This window comes from Perognathus longimembris, chromosome 1 (genome assembly GCF_023159225.1).
Source record: "Perognathus longimembris pacificus isolate PPM17 chromosome 1, ASM2315922v1, whole genome shotgun sequence".
NCBI lineage: Eukaryota > Metazoa > Chordata > Mammalia > Rodentia > Heteromyidae > Perognathus > Perognathus longimembris.
This window is the reverse complement of record NC_063161.1, coordinates 24,357,564-24,379,611: the sequence shown is the minus strand read 5'-3', so window position 1 is coordinate 24,379,611 and position 22,048 is coordinate 24,357,564. Positions and strand designations below refer to the sequence as shown.

General features: G+C 35.9%; 2 protein-coding genes across 7 annotated transcripts in view; one reads left to right on the top strand and one right to left on the bottom strand.

The window, feature by feature from the left end:
• Cep290 (centrosomal protein 290) overlaps positions 1 to 11,026 on the bottom strand; it is a 67,571-nt gene extending 56,545 nt beyond the window's left edge. For all 6 annotated transcript variants that reach the window (XR_007212779.1, XM_048358621.1, XM_048358581.1 and 3 more), the window contains exons 1-10: positions 10,849 to 11,026; positions 10,154 to 10,273; positions 9,916 to 9,993; positions 8,767 to 8,836; positions 8,453 to 8,499; positions 6,090 to 6,233; positions 4,484 to 4,537; positions 3,585 to 3,737; positions 3,000 to 3,182; positions 1,359 to 1,448 (exon numbers count right to left, since the gene is read on the bottom strand). Coding sequence is in view for 5 of the 6 variants with exons in the window: in XM_048358621.1 (XP_048214578.1) it covers positions 1,359 to 1,448; positions 3,000 to 3,182; positions 3,585 to 3,737; positions 4,484 to 4,537; positions 6,090 to 6,233; positions 8,453 to 8,499; positions 8,767 to 8,836; positions 9,916 to 9,993; positions 10,154 to 10,255 (921 nt within the window). In the remaining variant the exon portion in view is untranslated. The remainder of the gene's footprint in view (positions 1 to 1,358; positions 1,449 to 2,999; positions 3,183 to 3,584; positions 3,738 to 4,483; positions 4,538 to 6,089; positions 6,234 to 8,452; positions 8,500 to 8,766; positions 8,837 to 9,915; positions 9,994 to 10,153; positions 10,274 to 10,848) is intronic.
• Positions 11,027 to 11,304: 278 nt separating this feature from the next.
• Positions 11,305 to 22,048, top strand: part of Tmtc3 (transmembrane O-mannosyltransferase targeting cadherins 3) — a 49,222-nt gene continuing 38,478 nt past the window's right edge. The window contains exons 1-5 of the mRNA XM_048358568.1: positions 11,305 to 11,478; positions 15,461 to 15,677; positions 18,273 to 18,491; positions 20,340 to 20,439; positions 21,757 to 21,872. Of these exons, the coding sequence (XP_048214525.1) occupies positions 11,354 to 11,478; positions 15,461 to 15,677; positions 18,273 to 18,491; positions 20,340 to 20,439; positions 21,757 to 21,872 (777 nt within the window). The 5' untranslated portion in view covers positions 11,305 to 11,353. The remainder of the gene's footprint in view (positions 11,479 to 15,460; positions 15,678 to 18,272; positions 18,492 to 20,339; positions 20,440 to 21,756; positions 21,873 to 22,048) is intronic.

Here is a 22,048-nt window from a genome sequence, read left to right as displayed (position 1 = left end):
TTCGGCCAGTCCTGTGGCTTGGACTCAGGGCCTGAGCACTGTCCCTGGCTTCTTTTTGCTCAAGGCTAGCACTCTGCCTCTTGAGCCACAGCGCCACTTCTGGCCATTTTCTGTATATGTGGTGCTGGGGAATTGAACCCAGGGCCTCATGTATACGAGGCAGGCACTCTTGCCACTAGGCCATATTCCCAGCCCCCAGAAAATAAATTTTAACAAGAAAGTATTAGCTGCTACGATTACAACTTTATTCATTCTATATATGCAACTTAAGACTCAAATAAGAAATTATTTAAAAGTACATATAATTTTTATCTTTTTAGAACTCAATCTTTTTTAAGAAAATGTGACCTGCCCTCAGTAACTGTGAAGTTTTCCAAAAAACTAGCCTTCCTCATTTATTTATGCATGATGGCCATGTTCATACTAAAATAGCTGAGTTGAGTGGTTACCAAACAGATTAGATAAAAATATTTACTCTCTGTCCCTTAAAATTTACTGAATCTAACTGATTCTTTCAGACTCATTTCTGTTGCTATTGCTTTGGTTTAAAAATAAAGATACCTAAGATTCCCCATGAAAAACGATTGCAAAGCACCACAAAGATGTAAATTAACCTACTAGAAGCTCAAGTCTAGAAATAAAAGCTCCTAAAGTAAAAATTACTCAGAGCCGAATCCTGTGGTTTATATCTATAATCCTAGACACTTAGAAGGCTGAGATTAGCAGGATCACAGTTCAAGACTAGCCTAAGCATTAGTGAGACCCCCCCATAACAATAAAAACTTTGGTGTGTTGGCACATGCCTGTTATCCCAGCTACAAGCATAAATATGAGGACTGTGATTCAGACTTGACTGTGCAAAGAAGCCAAGATCCTTTTCAAAAATATAATAAAAGCAAAAGGTTGGAAGATATAGTTCAAGTGGCAGAACATCTACAGAGTAAGCACAAGGTCCTGAGTTTAAATCCTGGCACTGTCAAAAAAATACTTATTCAGTAATCTCAGATGTTCTTCAAATATACATTCATTATAATCTCAGCTTCTGATATAGTAAGACTATGGAATTGGTTGGCATTGGAGTATGGTGAAGAGTGTGCTGATGCTTTGAAAAGGCTTTCCAAGTGATTTTGATACGACTTTTCCTTGACCTCATTTCTGATTACTACTGATTTGTAGCCCATTCAAAGAAAAATGATCTGGGAACTACAAAACACAAGTTTAGATCTTTTCTATTTTACACATATAAAATGAATAATTGTAATAATGTTACTACCTGGTATAAGTTCTTTTAGTCTTTTAAAAAAGATTAGATTTAAATCTAATATAAGAAATGATAGTGTATCAATGAAGAAAATCACCTTCCATTCTTCTACTTTGGCATTGACAGCTACCATGACTGGATCATCTTCTTCACTTTTTGCTTTCAGAAGACCTGTGAGCTCTTGCACCTAAAAGGCAACAGTCAGTACAAGAATTGGTAGAAACTGATACAATATGTGTATTGTATATACATAGTTATATATACATGTACATATATTTATACATGCTTTACAATACATATGCTATTTGTTAGTAGACTAGACATGCTGTTAAACATGACATTTAAGCAAGGTGTTGGTGGCTCACACCTGTAATCCTAGTTATTCAAGAGGCTGAGATCTGAAGATCGTGGTTCAAAGCCAGGTTGAACAGAAATTTCCCATGAGACTCATCTCCAGTTAACCATTCAAAAACCAGAAATGCCACTGTGGCTCAAGTGATAAAGTGCTAGCCTTGATACAAAGAGACTTGTGTAGCACCCAAGCCTGAGTTCAAGTTACACAACGTACACACACACAAAAAAATGACATTTCATGTCTCCTTGTATGTTTATTCTATCAGAATACCAATCCAAATACAAAATCTGAAGTGCTTTAATACTTAGAACCTTTTCTGTGCTGACATGAAACCACATCTCTATAACATCTTCTATAATAGATCTCAATTGAAAAGTTGGCACATGAAAAAGTACTTTTAACCATTATCTTATATTGCTATCTATATCACATATATGAGATATGTTATAGATCATATCCACATATAATATAGATATAAAATATATATATATATGTCTCAGGTATACATACATTGGGATTTATACCCAAAATGCCTCATTATGCATTTGTAAATAGTCCAAATATGAACAACTGCAAAACCTAAAACAGTTCTGGTCTCAAACATTTTAAATAAGGTGTACTGAACCTGTAGTTGTATAACTGCTTTCATTAGTATAAAATTATACTTTTAAGTATTAGTTGTTTCTTACAGGTTTTAATCTCATGTAAATAGTGAATGATATAGTGATATCTAACATTTTATAGTGTATTCTAAGATACAAAATTAAATGTTATTTCAACAAGACTTTTAATACAAAACTATAGGCATCTTTCTTAGAAATTTCTCCTACCATTTATTCAGTACTGGGGTTGGAACTCAATGCCTCACACTTGCTGGGCAGGCACTCTGCATCCTAAGCCACTTCACCAGCCTCAAAATTCCCATAACTACAAGCTCTGGAGGACTTACAGTCTATACATTCATTCAAGTATCATTTATTTTATAGATGGCAAGAATTACAAGGTGTTTTATATGGTTCTTCCAGAGTTTTGCTTTTTGTTTTTTTGTGCTGTTACAGACTCTTAAACTCAGAGCCTGGGGGCTATCCCTGAGTTTTTCGGCTCAAAGGCTAGCATTCTACCACTTGAGCTGTAACTCTTCTTTCCACTTTTTGATCCTTAGAAATCAGCCTCCTCATTAGCTAGAATTATAAGAATGAAGCACCTGTGCCTGGCCAAGATGTTTTTTTGAGGAACATATATATGCAAATAATTAAGAATGGCAACATGCTGTATTAACAGAAACAAAACACACCCTAGAAACATTCAAGTATTTCTAGTTCCACATAGTAATGAAATAATATGAACTCTGTATAAATCAATCATAATAAGGATAATTCTTACTTGAAGTCTATAATGATCATTTTCTTTTTTCAGCTGGTCCAATATGTTATCTGTCTGATGCACAATAGCTTTCATTCTATTGTATTCATCAGTCATCTTCTCCATTTCCTGTACAGACTCTTCTAGATTTTTTCTCATTTCTTGATTCTGAACTTCAATTTTCTCATTAGCTTCTGTCAGGGTCTAGAAGTGTTAGACATTATGATTACAAATTTTGTTTTTAAAGAAATATTGTTTCTGAAGAAACTGCAATTTGAGCTAAATTAAAATTAAATGAAGTTGTAAGTGTCCATAGGGGAAAAGAAAATTGTTTATAGACCTTTTAAGATTAAGGAAATTGTTCAAGGGACCACAATTGGTCTTAATGCTTAGGATAGGCAACTATAAAAATGAATGAAAAAAACAACTTCAAACTTACTTCATACTGTACAACTACACAGTGGCACATTTGTAATAAAGAATTTACATAGAGGACTAAATGTTAGTTTTGTAGTGTAGCACTATTATATATTTTATTGTAATAATAGTATATTATAGTACTAATTTTTATAAAAATGATTTATCTCCACTGACTATGCAATGTACCTGAATTTCATCCAGATATTGAACAAGTTCATAGTTCTTTTTAGATAACTGCGATCGGTAGTCACTGTCTTCTCCTCTTCTTGATAAAAGTGACTCTTTATGTGAATCTATTTGCTTCTGGTAGTCAATAATATCTTGACGTAATTGTTCATTCTGATAGTAGTCCAAAGAAGAGTAAATTAAAAACTATCCAAAATAACAAAGCATATCTTCCAAATAATGTATTCAAAATGCATCTTAAATTCTCCAGGTTTCACCTTAAAGCCTCACCTTTTTCTTTAGACGTTTGTTCTCCAGAAAAGGACAGGAAAAAGGTAATTAGAAATGAGAAAGGCAATACATAATTAAAAATAATAGTTAGAAATTAAAGAAAGCAAAATTAAGAAATTTTAGAAATCTAAGTAATAATTTTAAATGAGTAAAGAAAGAATATTAATTACCAGTCAAAACAAAGAACATTTTGATTACGTTAAAGAAATTCCTTTCAGGAATAACAATGCTCAAACATTATTTGGCTCAGAAGAACCAAATAATAATCAGGATTTATAAGAATCAGGATTCATGAGAAACAAAAATTTGTAAAGAATGCTGAGTAAGAAAGACCACTAAGAACAGAAATTCAGTGATATATTCAAATAATAAGATAGCAAATATTGGCTGAGCCAAAACAAAGCAAGGTTAACCCACATGGATCTAAGAAAGGAATATACAACATCATGACCATACTCTTCGACCTATTTTCTAATTATCTGAGACAAAGTAATACCATACAGTAATCCACTTTAAAAATATCATTTATTTAGATGGCTCCATTTCTTCTTACAATATAAATGTAAGCTAACCTGTTTTTATCAAGTATAATTGCTGAACCACAACAACCACTAAAAATTTTTACCAACCTCTCTTCTTAACTTGCTGTTTTCATTTTCTGCTTCCTCATTTCGAAGAGCCAACTAAAGTAGTAAAAAAAATAAATGAAATAAAATTCAGTAGTAATTCAATACAAACTCAGGTTTTCACTTGGTGATTTAATTCTAAATCCTTTCCAGTAGAGAACTTTTTACTACAGACTTCAAGTCAAACTAAGACAAGAGGCAATTTTTTAAAAAGGATATGAGTGGAATTCAAGTTATAGAAATAAATGGTTTATCATTGTTGCTGTTATTATCAAGGTACTATGTGAAATTATCACTTTTTCTTTTGTTTTTCTTCCCTATGGTTTTACTCCTGATGTCATTGTAACTTATTTTGGTACTCTAGGTATTGTATATACATTTATCAGAACTAGGGAAAGGAAGGGGAACATCAAAATGGAGAGACAAAGTAAAGGCGAACCAATGCAATAGTAATATATGGTGCAATAGCAAGATAATATGGTGTAAACCAGCTGTACAACTTGGTGGAGGGGGGAAGATAGTGAAAGGTGGGAGAAAAATGAGAAAAGAGGTAACAAGTTTTATAAGAAATGTACTCACTGCCTTGTGTTTGAAACTGTAACCCCTCTGTACACCACTTTGACAATAAATTTAATTTAAAAAAATTCCATGCATGACCCAGAAAAAAAACAGCCACCTTAAAATATTTTTATGTGCACATATCAAAAGCTAAACAAAGGATAAACATGAAAAAACTAATATACTTTCTTTCAAAAAATCAAATGAATGATTTTTTTTTTTTTGTCCAAGATTCCCTCTTCCAGTTCCTAAACATCATGGCTAGAACCACTTTCCTCAAAGAAAGCACTGACTATTTCAATGGCAGTACATCATAATGGTTAAATGAAGCAACCTGAAGTCAGACTGGAATAAGTATATGTCTTTGCCTATAAAACTCCTAGGAAAATGCAAACAAGCCTCATCTGTAGCCTGGTAGTATTTGTATATTAATATATTCTAGTATATATATATTATGTTGTACATATATCAATACCATTACTGCATATGTCAATTTCAACCAAAACAAACTTTGATAGTAAATTACTTATGAATGCCTTTCAATTTCTTTATTCTAATATTTAAGACCAAAGCATCTGGGGCTGGGGATATAGCCTAGTGGCAAGAGTGCCTGCCTCGGATACACGAGGCCCTAGGTTCGATTCCCCAGCACCACATATACAGAAAACGGCCAGAAGCGGCGCTGTGGCTCAAGTGGCAGAGTGCTAGCCTTGAGCGGGAAGAAGCCAGGGACAGTGCTCAGGCCCTGAGTCCAAGGCCCAGAACTGGCCAAAAAAAAAAAAAAAGACCAAAGCATCTATTATATATGGAATCCAATGCCCTTAAAAAAAAGTAGGTCCAAATGTAAAAATCAAATACTGAAGTAGTACGCACTAGAAATATTTAATCCATAATATATTAAAGATAGATTACCAAAACCTCAAATAGATGTACATCATTCATCAACTATGGCATATAAATATAGCCAGTGATTACAAAAAGCACTATTAGACATGTTATAGAAACATCTTTATTTGAACAGTAAAGACTCATTGAAAAAAACACATCTTACTTGTTCATTAACTTTCTTTTCTTTGTCCAACTCCTTTTCCATGTCCTCTAATTCCCTATCTTTTTGCTCCAATTGTTTTTCAAGTTGGCAAATTTCATCTCGTAAAAACCGAGTGTCCCGTCCACCTGCAGACTGGTGAGCCATCTTAAAACAATAAATCCAAAGTATAATTCCATCATATTTGGAAATTCAAATAAATCAACAGCAAATAATTATCTTGACTATAAATTTTTATTATGCTCTAGCTAGCAACAGACGATTGAAATCTTATCAGGTTATGGACTTTAAAAAAAAACTTAGCTTATTTAAGTTTTAATTTAGAAGTTGACAATACTTTAAGCTTTTCTGAACCTCTGAGAGCTACAAAGAATTGACAAGTGACTGTAAATTTTCCTTTTTACCTCTTGGCCTTAGGTACAATTTGATTTCTTTGAATACTAATTCCCTTGAAACTCTTTCGGCTGAAAGTTGCTCTTTCTTTCAGGATCAAAAGTAAGTTATTACTCTTTTATTTACTTCATCTTAAAACTTCTAAGTAATCATTGCTATTATTTATACACCACCCTGGCAACTTTGAACCTCAAAAAACATTCCATTCCTAGCTGGGGCTAGTGGCTCATACCTGCAATCTTAGCTACATCAGAAGTTACAGTTCAAGGCCAGCCTGTGCAGGAAAAGTCTGTGAGAATCTTATCTCCAATTAACCACCAAAAAACTAGAAGTAGAGCTGTGGGTCAAAGTTGTAGAGCACTAGCTTTGAGCAAAAGAGCTTAGGAACAGAGCTTAGGCCCTGAGTTCAAGTCCTATATACTCATGTTAGCAGCAAGCCATGAACTTTTCAGGCACTTTTTAAAATTTATTGAGAATCTAGGCATGTGATGACTCATGGTCTTCCATCCAAAGCCAACCCGATAGCATATAACTTTCACTCTAGCCTTTATATTTTTTGTAATTTTTAATTTTTATATTTTGGTGTCAGTTCTGGGGCTTGAACTCACAGTCTGGGCACTGTCTCTGGGATTTTTTTGCTCAAGGGTAGCTCATTACCACGTAAGACACAGATCCACTTTCATGCCTGTTTGGTACTTAATTGGAGATAAGAGCCTTATGGACTTTTCAGCACAGGCTGGCTTTGAAACAAGATACTCAGATCTCAGCTTCCAGATTAACTAGGATAACAGAAGTCAGCCACCAGTACTTTTCCTATTTTCACAATTCACTACACTGCCACTCACTCTTACAACATGTCTGAGCATGAACAGACTTCTCAATTATTCCCACTGCAGCTGACTTTACCATAAAGGACCCTACCTAAAATTTCTTCCTTGTCCACGACCCAATCTTGATTCCTTACTCATTTCTAGCTACCACTTCAACATCTTTCCTATCCAAATTTTCAAATTCCCTACTGTTCTATTCTATAATAACTATGAACAAACACTAATACAAAATAATCCAACTTCATAAGTCACTAATTACATAAACATTTATTGAAAGACTGACATTTTCCCAGGAGCTGGGGCTACTATAGGAAGTAAGAAATAACTTCCAAATTTAAGGAGTTAAACAAGTTAAAAGAAACAGGTCTGGAACTCAACTCTATGAATCCAGATCTGCTCCCCTTCAAACATTTTCCCACTACTTCGCAGCTTTTCATGACATTCTTTTATAGTTCTTGTTGTTGTACTGGGGCTTGAACTTAGGGTCTTGAGTCCTTGCTCTACTTTTTGTTGGTTAGTTAGATATATGAGTTTCTCTGATTATTCTGCCCAGAACCATGATCCTCAGATTTCAGCCTCCTGAGTAGTTAGGATTATAGGCATGAGCCACCAGTGCACATCTTATCTGACATTATTGAAATTTGACCATAGCATCTTCCACTCTTACTTTTAGCAGATGATTTCATGTACGAGCTATCAACTTCCAAGCACTAAGCTAGTAAACATAACACTTTCTGTAATCTTCCTTCTCTTCTCTTTTCAGAGGCTACTCCATTTCTACCATGTATCTTCTTTTCAAAAATCTCAACAATACATTATTATTTTTGCCCTTTGCTTCGTCAAAAATTTTACTGTAATGCTCTGTCACTATTTCCTCAAATTTCGATCTATATTCTTCCTCACATTTCTAATAGTCCTTCTATATATTTCTAGACTTCCAGCTAGAAAGATTTAACTGGTTTTTACTCTGTTCATCATTATGTGTTTAATTCTTAGTATATTTCAAAGCACTTAAACATATAGTATACTGAACAAAATGTAAGCAGGATGATATCTTTGTGACTTTCTAGTCAATAGAAAAATATGAAAATTCAAAGTAATACAATTCATCCAATCTCATTTTAGCAATACAAATGGACGTACCTCCAGTTCATTTTCCAGTTTCATTACTTTTGTTTTTAATTGGTTTTCTATTTTAAAAAAGACAGATATTTCAACAGATTAGATTTACCTTGAAACAATTTTTAGATACATTTCAACGCAATAACAAAATTAATTATTTTAAAGGATTCCATCATGATTACAAGATGATGTAAAAGAAACATTACATACGAGATCCAAGTAGTAGTATAAACTTATTTCATAATAAATTGTATATATATTACAGGACATATTAAGTGTAATTTTCAACTGCTTAGTAGTAAATGGACCACAATAAGCTTTAAACAGGGCTTTACCAAATTTTGCTTGTTCTTCTCCAGCCTTTTCAACTTCTTCCAATGCTAGCTCTACTTCTTGAGCTTTCATCTAAATATTAAAGGAAAAAGAGTTCCTTCAATATACCTCTTCACTGAAATGTAAGCACTGAATATACAACTTTGTTTTATCTACTGTTAATCCTCATTGCCTGTTATGTGTCATTCATGCAATATTCAGAAAATACCTGTATTGAATGGATAAATTACATTCTTATTTAGAGCTACAATTTTTAGATCTGCAATGGCTTGAAACATCTTTATATTTCTTATCTCAAAATTTATATCCAGTATTTTGTAATGTTTTGTATTTTTTTCAATTTTTTCACTTTTTATATTCCCATTGTTAATATTCTATAAAACTGTCACAATTCCTTCACTTTCAGGCTAATCAGCTACAGTTCTCTTAATTTGTCCTATATAACCAACATCATTTTGCCTGCCTAAAGCATACTTTTCTATCTATCGGCTATCATTTAAAATCTGTTATTGTGTAATAGTTGATAAACTTTCAGCACTTGTTTCCTCAATTTTAAATAAGCATATTTCATATTTATGAGACTTTTCATGATAATTTTTATGATAATCCTCTTATCACTGCCTTCCACTTATCTAGCCTTTGAACACAGCTTGAATTCCCCTTCCCATACACTCAAGTTCCTAGTCTAGTCATTTCTGTATCTTTCACCTGGACTTCAAGATGCATTTCTTTACATTGTTTTAAAACACACCCATTTATTTCTCCCTATAACTTTTAGGAACTTTAGAGTATGTTTTGCACACTATTATATCTCAACCCACATTTAAAGATGTCTTGTTTTAAGCCTTATGAGATTGTCTTATTTTACAAGAGATTTACAAATTCCCTGTTAGTTACTTTTAAAACCTTCTGTAGGGGTTGGGAATATGGCCTATTGGCAAGAGTGCTTGCCTCATATATATGAAGCCCTCCCTGGGTTCGATTCCCCAGTACCACATATATAGAAAACGGCCAGAAGAGGCGCTGTGGCTCAAGTGGCATTGTGCTAGCCTTGGGCAAAGAGAAGCCAGGGACAGTGCTCAGACCGAGTCCAAGGCCCAGGACTGGCAAAACAAAAACAAAAACAAAAACAAAACCTTCTGTATACAAACCTTCATTAATGACTGAGTAATTCTGAAAAGGTGTATCACATTTTCTTGATTTTCATTTTTCAGTTCACTTACTTCCACCTAAGTTTTAAAAAAAACAACAACTAGTTAATCATCTTTAAGCAAATATAACCATTTTTCCGTTGTAGCATTCAGTGATTTTTATTGGTAGCTTTAATTAATGACAACTAATCAGCATAAATGATTTAATTGATAAATAACTGGTGTATCATTTAAGCACCTTGGACAAAGAAATCAACAAATTATCCGCCAGTTCTTCTTGACGAGGCAGGTCATCAGGATCAACTTTAATGATCTCTTTCCAGTTTATATAAGGTGGCATCTTGACTTCTTCCACCTCCTGTAACAAAACAAGTGGAAATTTCTTGCTTTTTTCCTCCAGTACAAACAGCATTACTATGTTTAGAGCGTCACCACAACTCGAAGATGTTGGCAAAGAACTATGGTTCCTCAATAGCTAAAACAGATACGTGGGCAAACTATCCTCTCCACCAAGATTACATACAGCATCTAGGCACAAAACCCATCAGATTCTGCACGGGGTAAGCAATGTGTGATGACTTCTTTGCTAACACGAAAGTAGGTAACTAAGATTTTCGGCCCCTCTTGCATGCCCCTTAAAAAGCTCACACCGAGCGCGCGCGCGAACACCTGACCCTGTCAAGCGCGCAGGGGCGGGGGGGGGGGGGGGGGGAGTTGGAAGTCTGCGGATGACCAGATTCTGAGAAGCAGGAACTAAATAAATAAAGGGCGCAAATAAAAGACCGGAGTCAAGTTGTGTGGGGGAAAACAGGGCTGAGACAGTGAAGATCCCAGGCTCACAGGGGCGGGTTAAGAAGGCAGCTGCACTCGGGTTCCTGTCTGAAGAACCAGCTCAAGGAGAAAGAGCGGGACCGGTTCACGGGATCCACCCACCTAGGCCACGCCTGGCAATCAGCAGCAGTCCCGCATCCGCCTCCACAACCACGCTGGGCCCTGCAGCAGCTTCTGACCACTCCCTAGGATGTTCCAAAGCCAACTCCGTGTCCCGCTGTCCCGCCGACTGGCTCAGAACAAGCCAAACCGGCAGCGGCGTCGGCTGCTAGGCGACGCCCCGCCCCACACTACCACCACCACCACTACTACGCTAAAGCCGGCTGTAGGTCCCGGATGCTAGGAGAGCCTACATTTTACGACCTCCGGCAATGCTTTACGGTTAGATTTCCCTGCCCGCATCCTGGGCCACAGAGTTAAGAACCAAGAAGAAGCGTAGGGGGTAACGAGGACTCCAAATCCCAGAGTACAGTTCTGCGTTTGGACTTTGCATGCAGGGAACTGAAGTCTCTGAATAGGGACTTTAAAGTGTTCCCGTCATGCAGTGCGAAAGGCTGCGACCGCACCACCGAGGATGGGAAGCATCTAGAGGCGGGAGACACAGCGGATGACCGACGTTTGCTCCGGTGGCCAGGGCGCCCGAAACCATGACGGTGGCATTGGGGGAAGCACTCACCGCACTGCTCTTTCTGAGATTTCCCTAAGCCAGCCCGTCGGTGGAACCGCCGTCAGGTGAGGTCCGGTGGTGGGTCAGTGGCTGTGAAGGAGTTGAGAGAATCTCCCGCCCTCGGGACTCCAGGGCCCGACCCGAGTCTGGAGTGGTGGGAAGGCCCCGCCTTCTCTTCAGGTGTGTGGTTAAAGGTGCGTCGGGGCTAGTCCCTTCCGTCGTGGAAGAGAGGGACTAAGTTAGAGCCTCGTCAAACCCCGGAATCTGTTGTGGTATTGCTGAGTTCATTCATGGTTTAGGGAGACCTGAGAAACGAAGACCCCGCCTCCTCCGACCCCGCCCGCCTGGCCGGTAACCTGACGGCCTTTGGGGGACCGAAGGGCTTTAGAGGCAGTGTGGAGTGAGGGCTCTAGAAAAGGAGGTAGTTGTTGGTGAAGGGCCCTCGGGATCGTTTGCTGTCACTTGCTTGTTTACAGTGGGCGCTGGCTATGAAGACGCCTGCTCTGTGTTAACCCTCTTAACTCTAGCAAGTTTTCCTCACTCTTCAGCTTCATAGGAATAGGATTCCAGCTTCTGGAATAGAATACATCGCTCTAGATAAGTTTCTTAAGAAGCTGAAGGCTTGAAATCAAAATGACATTTCTAACTATTTGGACCTTTGCCTCTCTCCTTTTTTTTTTTCCATTTCCATTTGTAAATTGATTTCTTTATATATCACGTGTTTAGGTTAAACAAGACACAGTTCAGGAAATGCAAAGAATAATTTTGTGAAATAAATTTAAGGACACTCGTTATATTTGCTAACTGCTTTTTTTAACGATGATATACCAAGTACTATTTAGGAACTCATTTATTCTTCATAATAGTCTGGCCGTGAAATGAGGGTTTTCATTCACCTCATTTTCCATCTCAGCTAATAAATAGAAGCTCAGAGAGGTTAAGTATTGTGTTCTAAACTGTAAGGTCGCCATACTGACACTTCATGTATTATAGAAACCAATATTTTATGAAAGATTTGCTCCTCAGTCATGCTCTTTAATTAAATTTTACATATTCTCATTTTATAACCTTGTTTATTCAAGAATTTTAATTAAATATTTTTCATGTTCAGTGTTTTCCATAATGTTGAGGATGGCATAGATGAATTTAGTACTTTTTAGCGCCAAGGTCATTATTTTCCATCAAAATTTCTACATCAGCAATCTTCACCAACACAAGGTTTTATGTGACAGTTTTGTAAATGGCCTTGTTACAGAAACACTTGCCTGAACCTGTTTCTCTGAATAGTTTTACCTTACCAAAATCACTTCACAAAAAGCTTTGACTTTAGTAATTACTAATTATGTTCTCTATGCCAGTCACTTTAAATTCCATAGGTGTTACATTCCTTTTGCTGACTTACCAAGAGAGCAAATGATAGCTTATTTTTTCCAGTGTCTAAAATAATGCAGGATCATTAGAAATTTAAGAACTAATGTGTACAGTAAACTTTTCTGTTTACTGTTTGCCTTGCATTCAGGGAAAGAAATGGCTATGTAACAAGCTGTTACTTGTCTTCCTTCAACATGAGGAGACTAGGAAAAATAGTGGGAGTCCCTGTTAATACAACCTTTGCAAACTTTGCAGGCTAGAGTTTTTAAACTTCATGATAGTAATAAATTATGTTACTTTAAATTAATGACTAGTGTAAATTACCAAACAAAGAATTGAGATGAGATTTTTTTTAATTTCTCAGGTGACTGAACTGGGAGGACTTTCTTTCCTGGCTAAAACTTATTAAGTCATATAAAATTCAATTCTACAATTATGCTATTAGAGTAATACAAAAACAAAAAACCACTCAGTACAATTTAAATGAAGAAATTGGATTTTGTATCTATAATGTAGCCTATGAATTACATGATCTCAATGCAGCTGGATTTGGCATACTTAAGTATTCATATCCCATTTTTGTAAACAAACGTATATCAGTCATTCCTCCCACTTAGCGTGTATACATGTGTGTATTTGCCTAGAAAAAAAAAACCCTGCAAGTTCCTCCAATAAACCTTTGTTAAAACTGTTGCAGTAATGACTCCCTCTCCCCTCCGTCTAAGCACTGTGTAACCTTTTTTTCTTCAACCTTATAAGTGATTCTTGGACAGAACCTAAGATTCCACAACTGAGCTTATGGTATGAATTACGATGAGCCGTCTTTTTGTCTTAATGTTCTCTTTACACACTTTTTCTGTCCCTTCTGCAACCCCTTTCAAATTGATTCTGAATCCTCTCCTAAATTATGTTATTTTGCTTAATTTTTTTTTTAAATAGGCATGGTTGCACATGCCTGTAAACCTAGCACTCAGGAAGCTGAGACAGGAGGATTGCAGATTTCACAGGCGCCTATGCCACATAGCAAGAACCTTTCTAAAAAAAAAAAAAACCCAAACTAAAAAACAGTATACCACTGTCAATTTTTTCTTGCCCTCCTGTTGTCCTGAGATTACCATTTAACTCCCAGGTTAACTTATTAGCTGATATGATTATAAGAACAAAAGACCACCTCTCAAAATTTCTTCTTTTAGAATTAATTCTTTTTAAGGAAACCAGTTTTGCGCTTAAAGTTTCACATGTGCCACTGCCAGTCTATCCTCTTAAATGTGCCTGATTGTGGAGAGAACAAATTGAGCACAAAGTTCTGCACTGGTGTCAGAACTGAAGGACTCAAGTGCTTTGCCTGAGGATCTCAATTCTTTCAGTCCCTTTCAACAGTGTGTCAGCCTATGGAATTGAAGAGACTGGGGATATTGTGTGAGCCCAGGGTCCTATGCTAAGTCCCACCTAAAGCAAATTCCTACAGACAGCAGATAGTTCCTGGATGCTGAGCACTCTGCCATCTACAGGCTTGGTGTTGTTTCTGCAGATCTGTGGACCCTGGAACTTGGGAGAATAGGACCTAACTCTTCACAGTCCGAGTTTGTGGTACTTCTTTAATTTCCCATGTCACACATGTCACAGTTTGTCTCTGTGGTCATATCATTCCCAAGATACTTTGGCTGGATGTCCCAGGACTCCTTCAGCTGTTACTTGATTTTCAAATCCTGAAGGACTGATACCTCCCATTTCAACCAGCCTACAATCCTAGAACCTGAGGGCCCAATGCTTTGTTGCTATAAATATTGCAAGCAATGAAATTGCTCTAATTAGATAGAGCTGTCCTGTTGACCCCTTCACCTTATACTTTTAAAGGTGAATCTCCCATTAACCGATCAGCTTGTCCACATCAAAGCCTTTTCCTCTACACTACTCTCTCACCATCTCTCTTTTAGGCTGACTAGCTGACTCACGATAGCTGAGTTGTGCTTGTTGCTTATTTTTAGTCCCTGAGTACCTTAGGCTCAAACAAGAAACCCACATTTCGATGGCACCTTGTCACTGCTATCAGGAATAGGTGGAGTGAATGGCCTTGTATTTTCTCTTGTACCCTGATCATGTCATCTGAAAAGGACTCCACTGTCTATTTAACTACATACATAGGTCTAAACATTAAATATGATTTTTTAAAGGACTATAAAAATGCCAGGTGCTGGTGGCTGTAATCCTGACTACTCAGGAGCCTGAGATCTGAGGATTGTGGTTCAAAGACAGCCGGGGCAGGAAGGTCCGTGAGACTCTTTTCTCCAATTAACTAACAGAAAACTAGAAGTGGTGCCGTGGCTCAAGTGGTAGAGCCATGAGCCTTGAGCTGAAGAGCTCAGGGACAGCACCCAGGCCCAAAGTTCAAGCCCCACAACTGATCAAAAAGAAAAAAAAAAAAGACTGTAAAAGAAGTATGGAAAAAAATTGCTGAGGTTAGAAATATGGTGAAGTGGTCAGCAAATGCTTTTTAGAGGTGTGAGGTATGAGTTGAGCCTTTCTGAGGAAGTATTAACTATAGTCTTTATTGTACTTTATTGTAGTTATTGTATTGTATTGTACTTTATTGTATTACTTATTTACTAATATTGTGTCTTGAAATAGAAATATGTGTTTATTTCTTTTTATCTTCTATGTTGACTCTTTTTCCAGTTTTTATCTACAAGTGTTTATAGGAAAGATGGCTGACATTAACCTCAAAGAAGTAACCTTAATAGTAGGTGTGGTTACTGCTTGCTATTGGAACAGCCTGTTCTGTGGGTTTGTTTTTGATGATGTTTCAGCAATACTGGATAATAAAGACTTGCATCCTTCTACACCTTTAAAAACGTTATTTCAGAATGACTTCTGGGGAACCCCCATGTCAGAGGTAAGTAAGTACTTATAGGAGAAATAATTTCTCTCTAATTTAGACAGGAAGTTAAAATGTAGTTATCTTTAAAGTAGTACTGGATTATTCCTTTGCCATGCACCTTAGCTTACTTTATATTACTTTATAATATGTTTGTCTAAAAACCAAGCCCTCTACTGGGAACTGGGGACTCACATCTGTAATCTTAGCTACTTGGGAGGCTGAGGTCTAAGGACCTGTTTCCAGCCTGTACAGGAAAGACCATCAGACTCTTTAACCACCAAAAAGCCAGAAGTAGAGCTGTAGCTCAAGGGGTAGAATGCTAGCCTTAAGCTAAAAAGATCAAAGATGGTGCCCAGGCCCTGAGTTCAAACCCCAGGAGCACACACACACACACACACACACACACACACACACACAAACAAAAAGTGTAAGAAGAGCACAAGTTGTAATGTAAGTCGGTTTCTTGCTAAATACTTATTTTTATTGTGTGATTCCGGATAAAGAGTTGACTGATGTCATCTCTAGTAACTTCAGTAGGTTTGACTTTAAAGGTAAAAATATATACATATTGCCACTTGCTCTCTGTAATCAAAAAGCTTATTAAAAGTCATTTTGAAAGTCACTGTTGAACTGTTCAGGATTAAACCTTTGTTGATTTGGATTTCATACAGACTAGGTTCTAATGTTAGTTTGTCATATGGAATGGGAAGTGGCATGCAGCTTTTAGATGGTAAGTGCCTTCAGGACAAATGAATTAGTCTACAATACTTATGTAGATTTTGAACACATTGTTATTGAAGCATAACGTAATATTTCTATAGTTGTTTTCTCAGCCATATTGTTGATCTCTCTCCCAGTTCCCTAAGTTTTGATGTTAAAAAACAGTAAGAGTTTGATTTTTTATTCTAGTCATAAGCATATAGTACATAGTTTATCTTATTAAGGAAGTACACTTTCCTATATTACCTACTTTTATTTTTACAAATAAACAAATTTGGTAATGATGGTTAAATACATCCCTATTATAGCATACATTATTTCCATGCAATTTATTCTCTTCTTCATCTGCTCTATATGTTGAGACTCTCAAAAGTTCAAATCCATTCCTTCATCCTATCCTAGGAACCTGTTACTTAGAAAATTGCAATCATAAAATTGAATTTTAAAATGACAGCTTAGTTGTCCAGATTAAGACTGTAAAAGGCAACATAGAAAATAAAGAGATATAAACAACAGAGCCAGTGCTCCATTCTGTGTGTGATTTTTTTTCCCTAAACTTTACAGATTTCACATTTCATTTTTCCCCCAAGTGCCCTTATACACACAAAGACTTGTATTAATATTCACAGACTGACAGACTGAGAACATGATCCCAAATAATAGATTTATTAAATAGAGTGGTAAATAAATGAGAATGGAATGGCAGTTATTAATGTATAATTTCCAGTTTGTTTGCTTATTTTTACTTGTATTGGGGTTTGAACTCAGGACCTCATGCTTGCTTGCCTTACTTGTTCAGTGGGCACTCTTATCACTTAAGCCACTCCTCTAGCCAGCTTCTGAATGACTGGCTTCAGTTTTAGATCCTCAGAGTCCTGAGTAGCTAAGACTAAAGGCAAAATCCACCAACACCAAGTTTCCTGATCCTTTTTGGTTGGTATATTCTCTTCTTGTAGCAAATGTGAAACTAGGGGAAAAATTATTCTTAGTATTATTTAGTTGTTGTAAGCCTGCACAATGAGCTGGAAATGGTACCATTGAAGAACATTGATGTTACCAAGTTATAGTAACTTGGAAAGACATTTTGGGCTTTTGGGTGTAGGACATTCTTTTTAGCCATTATGAGTACTGCCACATTAGGGGTCTTCAGACTCCCATGGGCTTCTCAGTGTTTAAGTTATCTCTTGTAGACCCATTCTGTAGGTCAGGTACTACTTTGTGTTTCATAGTCCTGACTGCACAATAGAATATTTCAGGAGCATTGTAAAAATCATTACCAAGGTTCTGCATTAGTCTGTTGCCACAAGGATGTGATGAATATTTTTTTCATTGTTTGGCTCCTGTTTAATGTTGATTTTATGAGGTTGTTAACTTGGGCAGTGGGATTGATATTTAAGTCATGTATGTAATTTTCTAGTATAGCCTTAGGCTGTAACATTTGACTTATAAAGTGTTTCTGTTTAAGGTACCTTGTGTAGGTACCTGCACTGCACCAAACTGAGAGTACTGTTTTGAATCACCACTATTCTGGCCAAACTGGTAGACATTCTTTTATTTCCTTTTGAAGCCAGCAGTTATATAAACTTTTGATACTAAGTAAGAAAGCAAGCTTTGAAATAACCCAGTATTCTAGTTTAACCTGATTTTAAATATAAAAGGAGTTAATATCAAATAATTTCTCCTATTAGTTCTCTGATTACTGTGTATCAGGGAGGAAGTTGCCTTAATTTTGGACAGAAGAAATAGCAAATTAGATTATAAACTCTCTTTTGTTTGTGTTACTTTTGGGGTATTAATAGAAAAAGCAGTAACTACTTTTTTTTTCACCCTAAAGGGACAAGTATGTTAATAATCATTGGTTTTGTTTTGTTTTGTTTTGTTTCCTTTTAGGAGAGAAGCCACAAGTCTTACCGGCCCTTAACAGTGTTGACATTTCGTTTGAATTATCTCTTTAGTGAACTGAAGCCAATGTCATATCATCTTCTAAATACAGTTTTTCATGCTACAGTCAGTGTGATATTCCTTAAAGTCTGCAAACTTTTTCTGGACAACAGAAGCAGTGTGATTGCTGCTTTGCTCTTTGCAGTACACCCAATACATACAGAAGCAGTAAGTAAAATATATTACTTTTATTTTAACAAACATTAAGTAGTGATTATAAGTGGCATATATTTTTAAGAACAAAAGGTTGGTCTGGTTTTCATTCATGCATTTGAATTCTCCTAAATTAATACAGTAAGTTTACTCTCACAGGTATTAAGTTCAGTTTTCCTACTACATAAAAAAATTTAAATTTAAGATAGTTCTGAGGGGTAACAACTCATCTAAGAACATGTATAGTTTAACTTTAATAATATAAATGTGCACAAATAGAGTTTCCTGCTAATTGTTTTTTTATTGGTACAGATTTTAGACATTGTCATCTTTATCATTGTCAAAAGGTAGAAAATTGCCAGACGCCAGTGGCTCATACCTGTAATCCTAGCTCCTCAGGAGGCTGAGATCTGAGGATTCTGGTTCAAAACCAGCCAGTAAGAAAAGTCTATGAGACTCATATCTCTAATAAACTGCTCAGAAAAAGCTCTAAGTTGTGCTCTGACTCAAATGTTAGAGTATTAGCTTTGAGCACAAAAAGGCACAAGGACCAGCGCCCAGGCCCTGAGTTGAAGCTACAGGACCAGGCAAAAAGAAGAAAAAGGTAGAAAATAGTTAATTAATAAAGACAATTTAAGCTGGGCCCTGGTGGCTCTTGCCAATAATACTAGTTACTCAGGAGGCTGAGATCTCATTGTAAAGCCAGAGAATCTAGCAAGAAACTGGACTTGAGAGGTGGCTAGAGTGATGAGGTGCCAACCGAACAAGCAGGTTTATTAAGAATGGGACATTGAGTTCAAATCCCAGTACTAGCAAAAAATAAAGAAATAAGGCCAGTTTAAACGAAGTATAAAAATATATGAAAATCCATACAATTGTGAACACATTTCCTGACAAATAATGGTAATCAGTAGTTTCATATCTTCTATTACATATCTCAAAACTGTGAAGTTTCTCTTGCCATTGTCATTGTGTTCAGATCTTTTCTAAAACATTATTATTACTATTAATTATTATTATTATTTTGGTAACTTTGAAACTCCCAGCGAGAGCTAAATACTTTGTTCAGTTACTTTGTAACAAGCTTTCCTTTGTAAGAAAAAGTGTGTATTTAGAGAATGATGTGTTATTTCCCATGGACCCTGTGGCATTTAGCCAAGGACTTTTCCATTCATTTACAAAAGTTTTTTTTTTTTAAATTTTACAGTGAGCTCAGATGTTTTAAAATGATAACCTGTCATTTTATATTTAATGTTTTTATACCTGTGTATTATAATAAAACACTTATTTTAAGAAAATAGGCAAAATGGCTATATTTGTTGTGCTGGTTTAAACTCAGGACCTTTGTGCTGTGAGCTCTTTTACTCAAAGCGAATACTCTTATCAGTAGAGCCACAGCTCCACTTGTGACATTTTGGGTGCTTAATTGGAGATAAGAATCTCAGGGATTTTCCTGCTTGGGCTGACTTTGAACTGTAGTCCTTAGTCTCAGCTTCCTGAGTAACTAGGATTTACAGGCATCAGCCACAGCTACCCCACAAAGTGTTTAGGTTTTTAAAGAAGTCTCTTAAGTATTATACTATAACTATGTAAGATGTTCTCATTAGGTAAACCTAGGTAACGCATATACAGAATCTCTTTGTTCTACTCTTTCAATGTCTTATGAATGTAGTTACTTCAAATTAAATTGAAAATGATAATAAAAACTATTAAAAGTATCACTGATGAATTTCTATCAATTCACCACCTGATGGCGCTGAAATGTTGAGAAACAGAAGGGTGCTCTTGTTAAGTTATAGACTTCAGTTTCTAAAGATGCTGTACTCTCCATTAATATGACCTACTCTCCCTTTCTCTTTCTAGGTAACAGGTGTTGTTGGTAGAGCAGAACTTTTGTCATCTATCTTTTTCCTTGCTGCATTTTTGTCATATACCAAATCAAAAGGACCAGATAATTCTATAGGTAAATGTCTTAACATGTACTTTTGTTCCTGTGGTAAAAAAAGAATGATCAAATATGTTTTGTTCATTCCAGTACTTCTTGTTGAATATTAAAAACAGTACTTGGTGTTTATCTTTATGTATTTTACTTTACCATGTGTGGAAACAAGCCGCCAATCAATAATAAAAATTATATGCAGTTCATATTTTATCATAGGGCAATAGATGCTATATAATCTAGTTTTTAAAACCACAATGTATAATTTTGAGTTAGTCTGTATTCATTTTTCTGTCATCTGTAAAAAAGAAATGATAGAGGTACCAATGCTTTGGTTGTCTTTTGACAACTAGGACACTGTGATGTTTTGGTAAAGTCACAAGACTTCTAGTATTTAGCTTTTATGATAGGTTACCATAGCTCAGCTATTCATTTGCTATGTGCCCTTCTTAATGCAATTTGTGTACATTAGCTCACTGGTCTTAATGATATTTGGCATTGTTAGAAAACAAGATCCAGACAGTAAAAAACTCTTTTAGAGTGGGGTCAGTTGACATGAAAGAGGTTTTATATAATAAATTGTAATCTTTATATGGTTAATCTTTTCTTTTTCTTGAATCTTGTGTATATGGCAAGAGTGAGGATTCTTACTATAATTCTAGTGTACTGATTATAAATGTTTGGAAATAAAGATTCAATAAATAAGTGATTTGGCCAAACTAACTTGTTTCTTAACAGTGGTATGGATCAAACCCAGGGCTTTTTTAATACTAGGCAAACACCTAGGCTTCTAGCCTAGGTGAATTTGTTTTTGCTTTTTGTTTCTTTTGTTGTTGTTATTGTTGTGTACTGGAATATAAAGTCAACTTCCTGCTTGCTAGGCAAGGAGTCTGTTGTTTAACATATCCAGCTTTTTTGTATATAGGTTTTGTTTTGTTGTGAACCACTCTGGGGCTGGTACTCAGAGCTTCAGTTCTTGCTAAGCCTCTCTGCTCACTCTTGTACTTCTAACTTTACTTAATTGGAGATAAACATCTTAGATTTGTTTATATTTTAGATTGGCAGCTCTTGAATTATTGCACTCAACCCATAAAATTCCTCTAAACTCACCACTCTCCCTTTAAAAATTATGTTTTAAGTTAGGTAGTTTAGGTTAGTATTTTGGGCTAGGTAATTTTCATTTCCACAAACATGTTTTCTTTTTACCTTGGAATTATACATGTTGGTGTTTTTCTTTGAATTTATGAAGCAAAAGTTACTTAGAAAGTTTAAATACATCTTAAAATATCTTTTAGCGATACTCATACATTTTATATGGGTTTTTCTGTTTTCAAATTTCAGTGTGGACACCGATAGCATTGACAGTATTTTTAGTAGCTGTGGCAACATTGTGTAAAGAACAAGGGATCACAGTTGTTGGAATTTGTTGTGTATATGAAGTATTTATTGCACAGGGGGTAAGAAAACTAAATTTTCTCGTTCTCTAATATCCTAGTTAAATAAGATATAAATGACTTTATTATCTGAATATATTATTGCAAATAAAATTCATCTGCATACCAGTAATGATAGCAAAAGTTTAGAAGAAACAAGCATGTTTTGCCCTCTTCTGCATATTAACTTTTTAGGACAC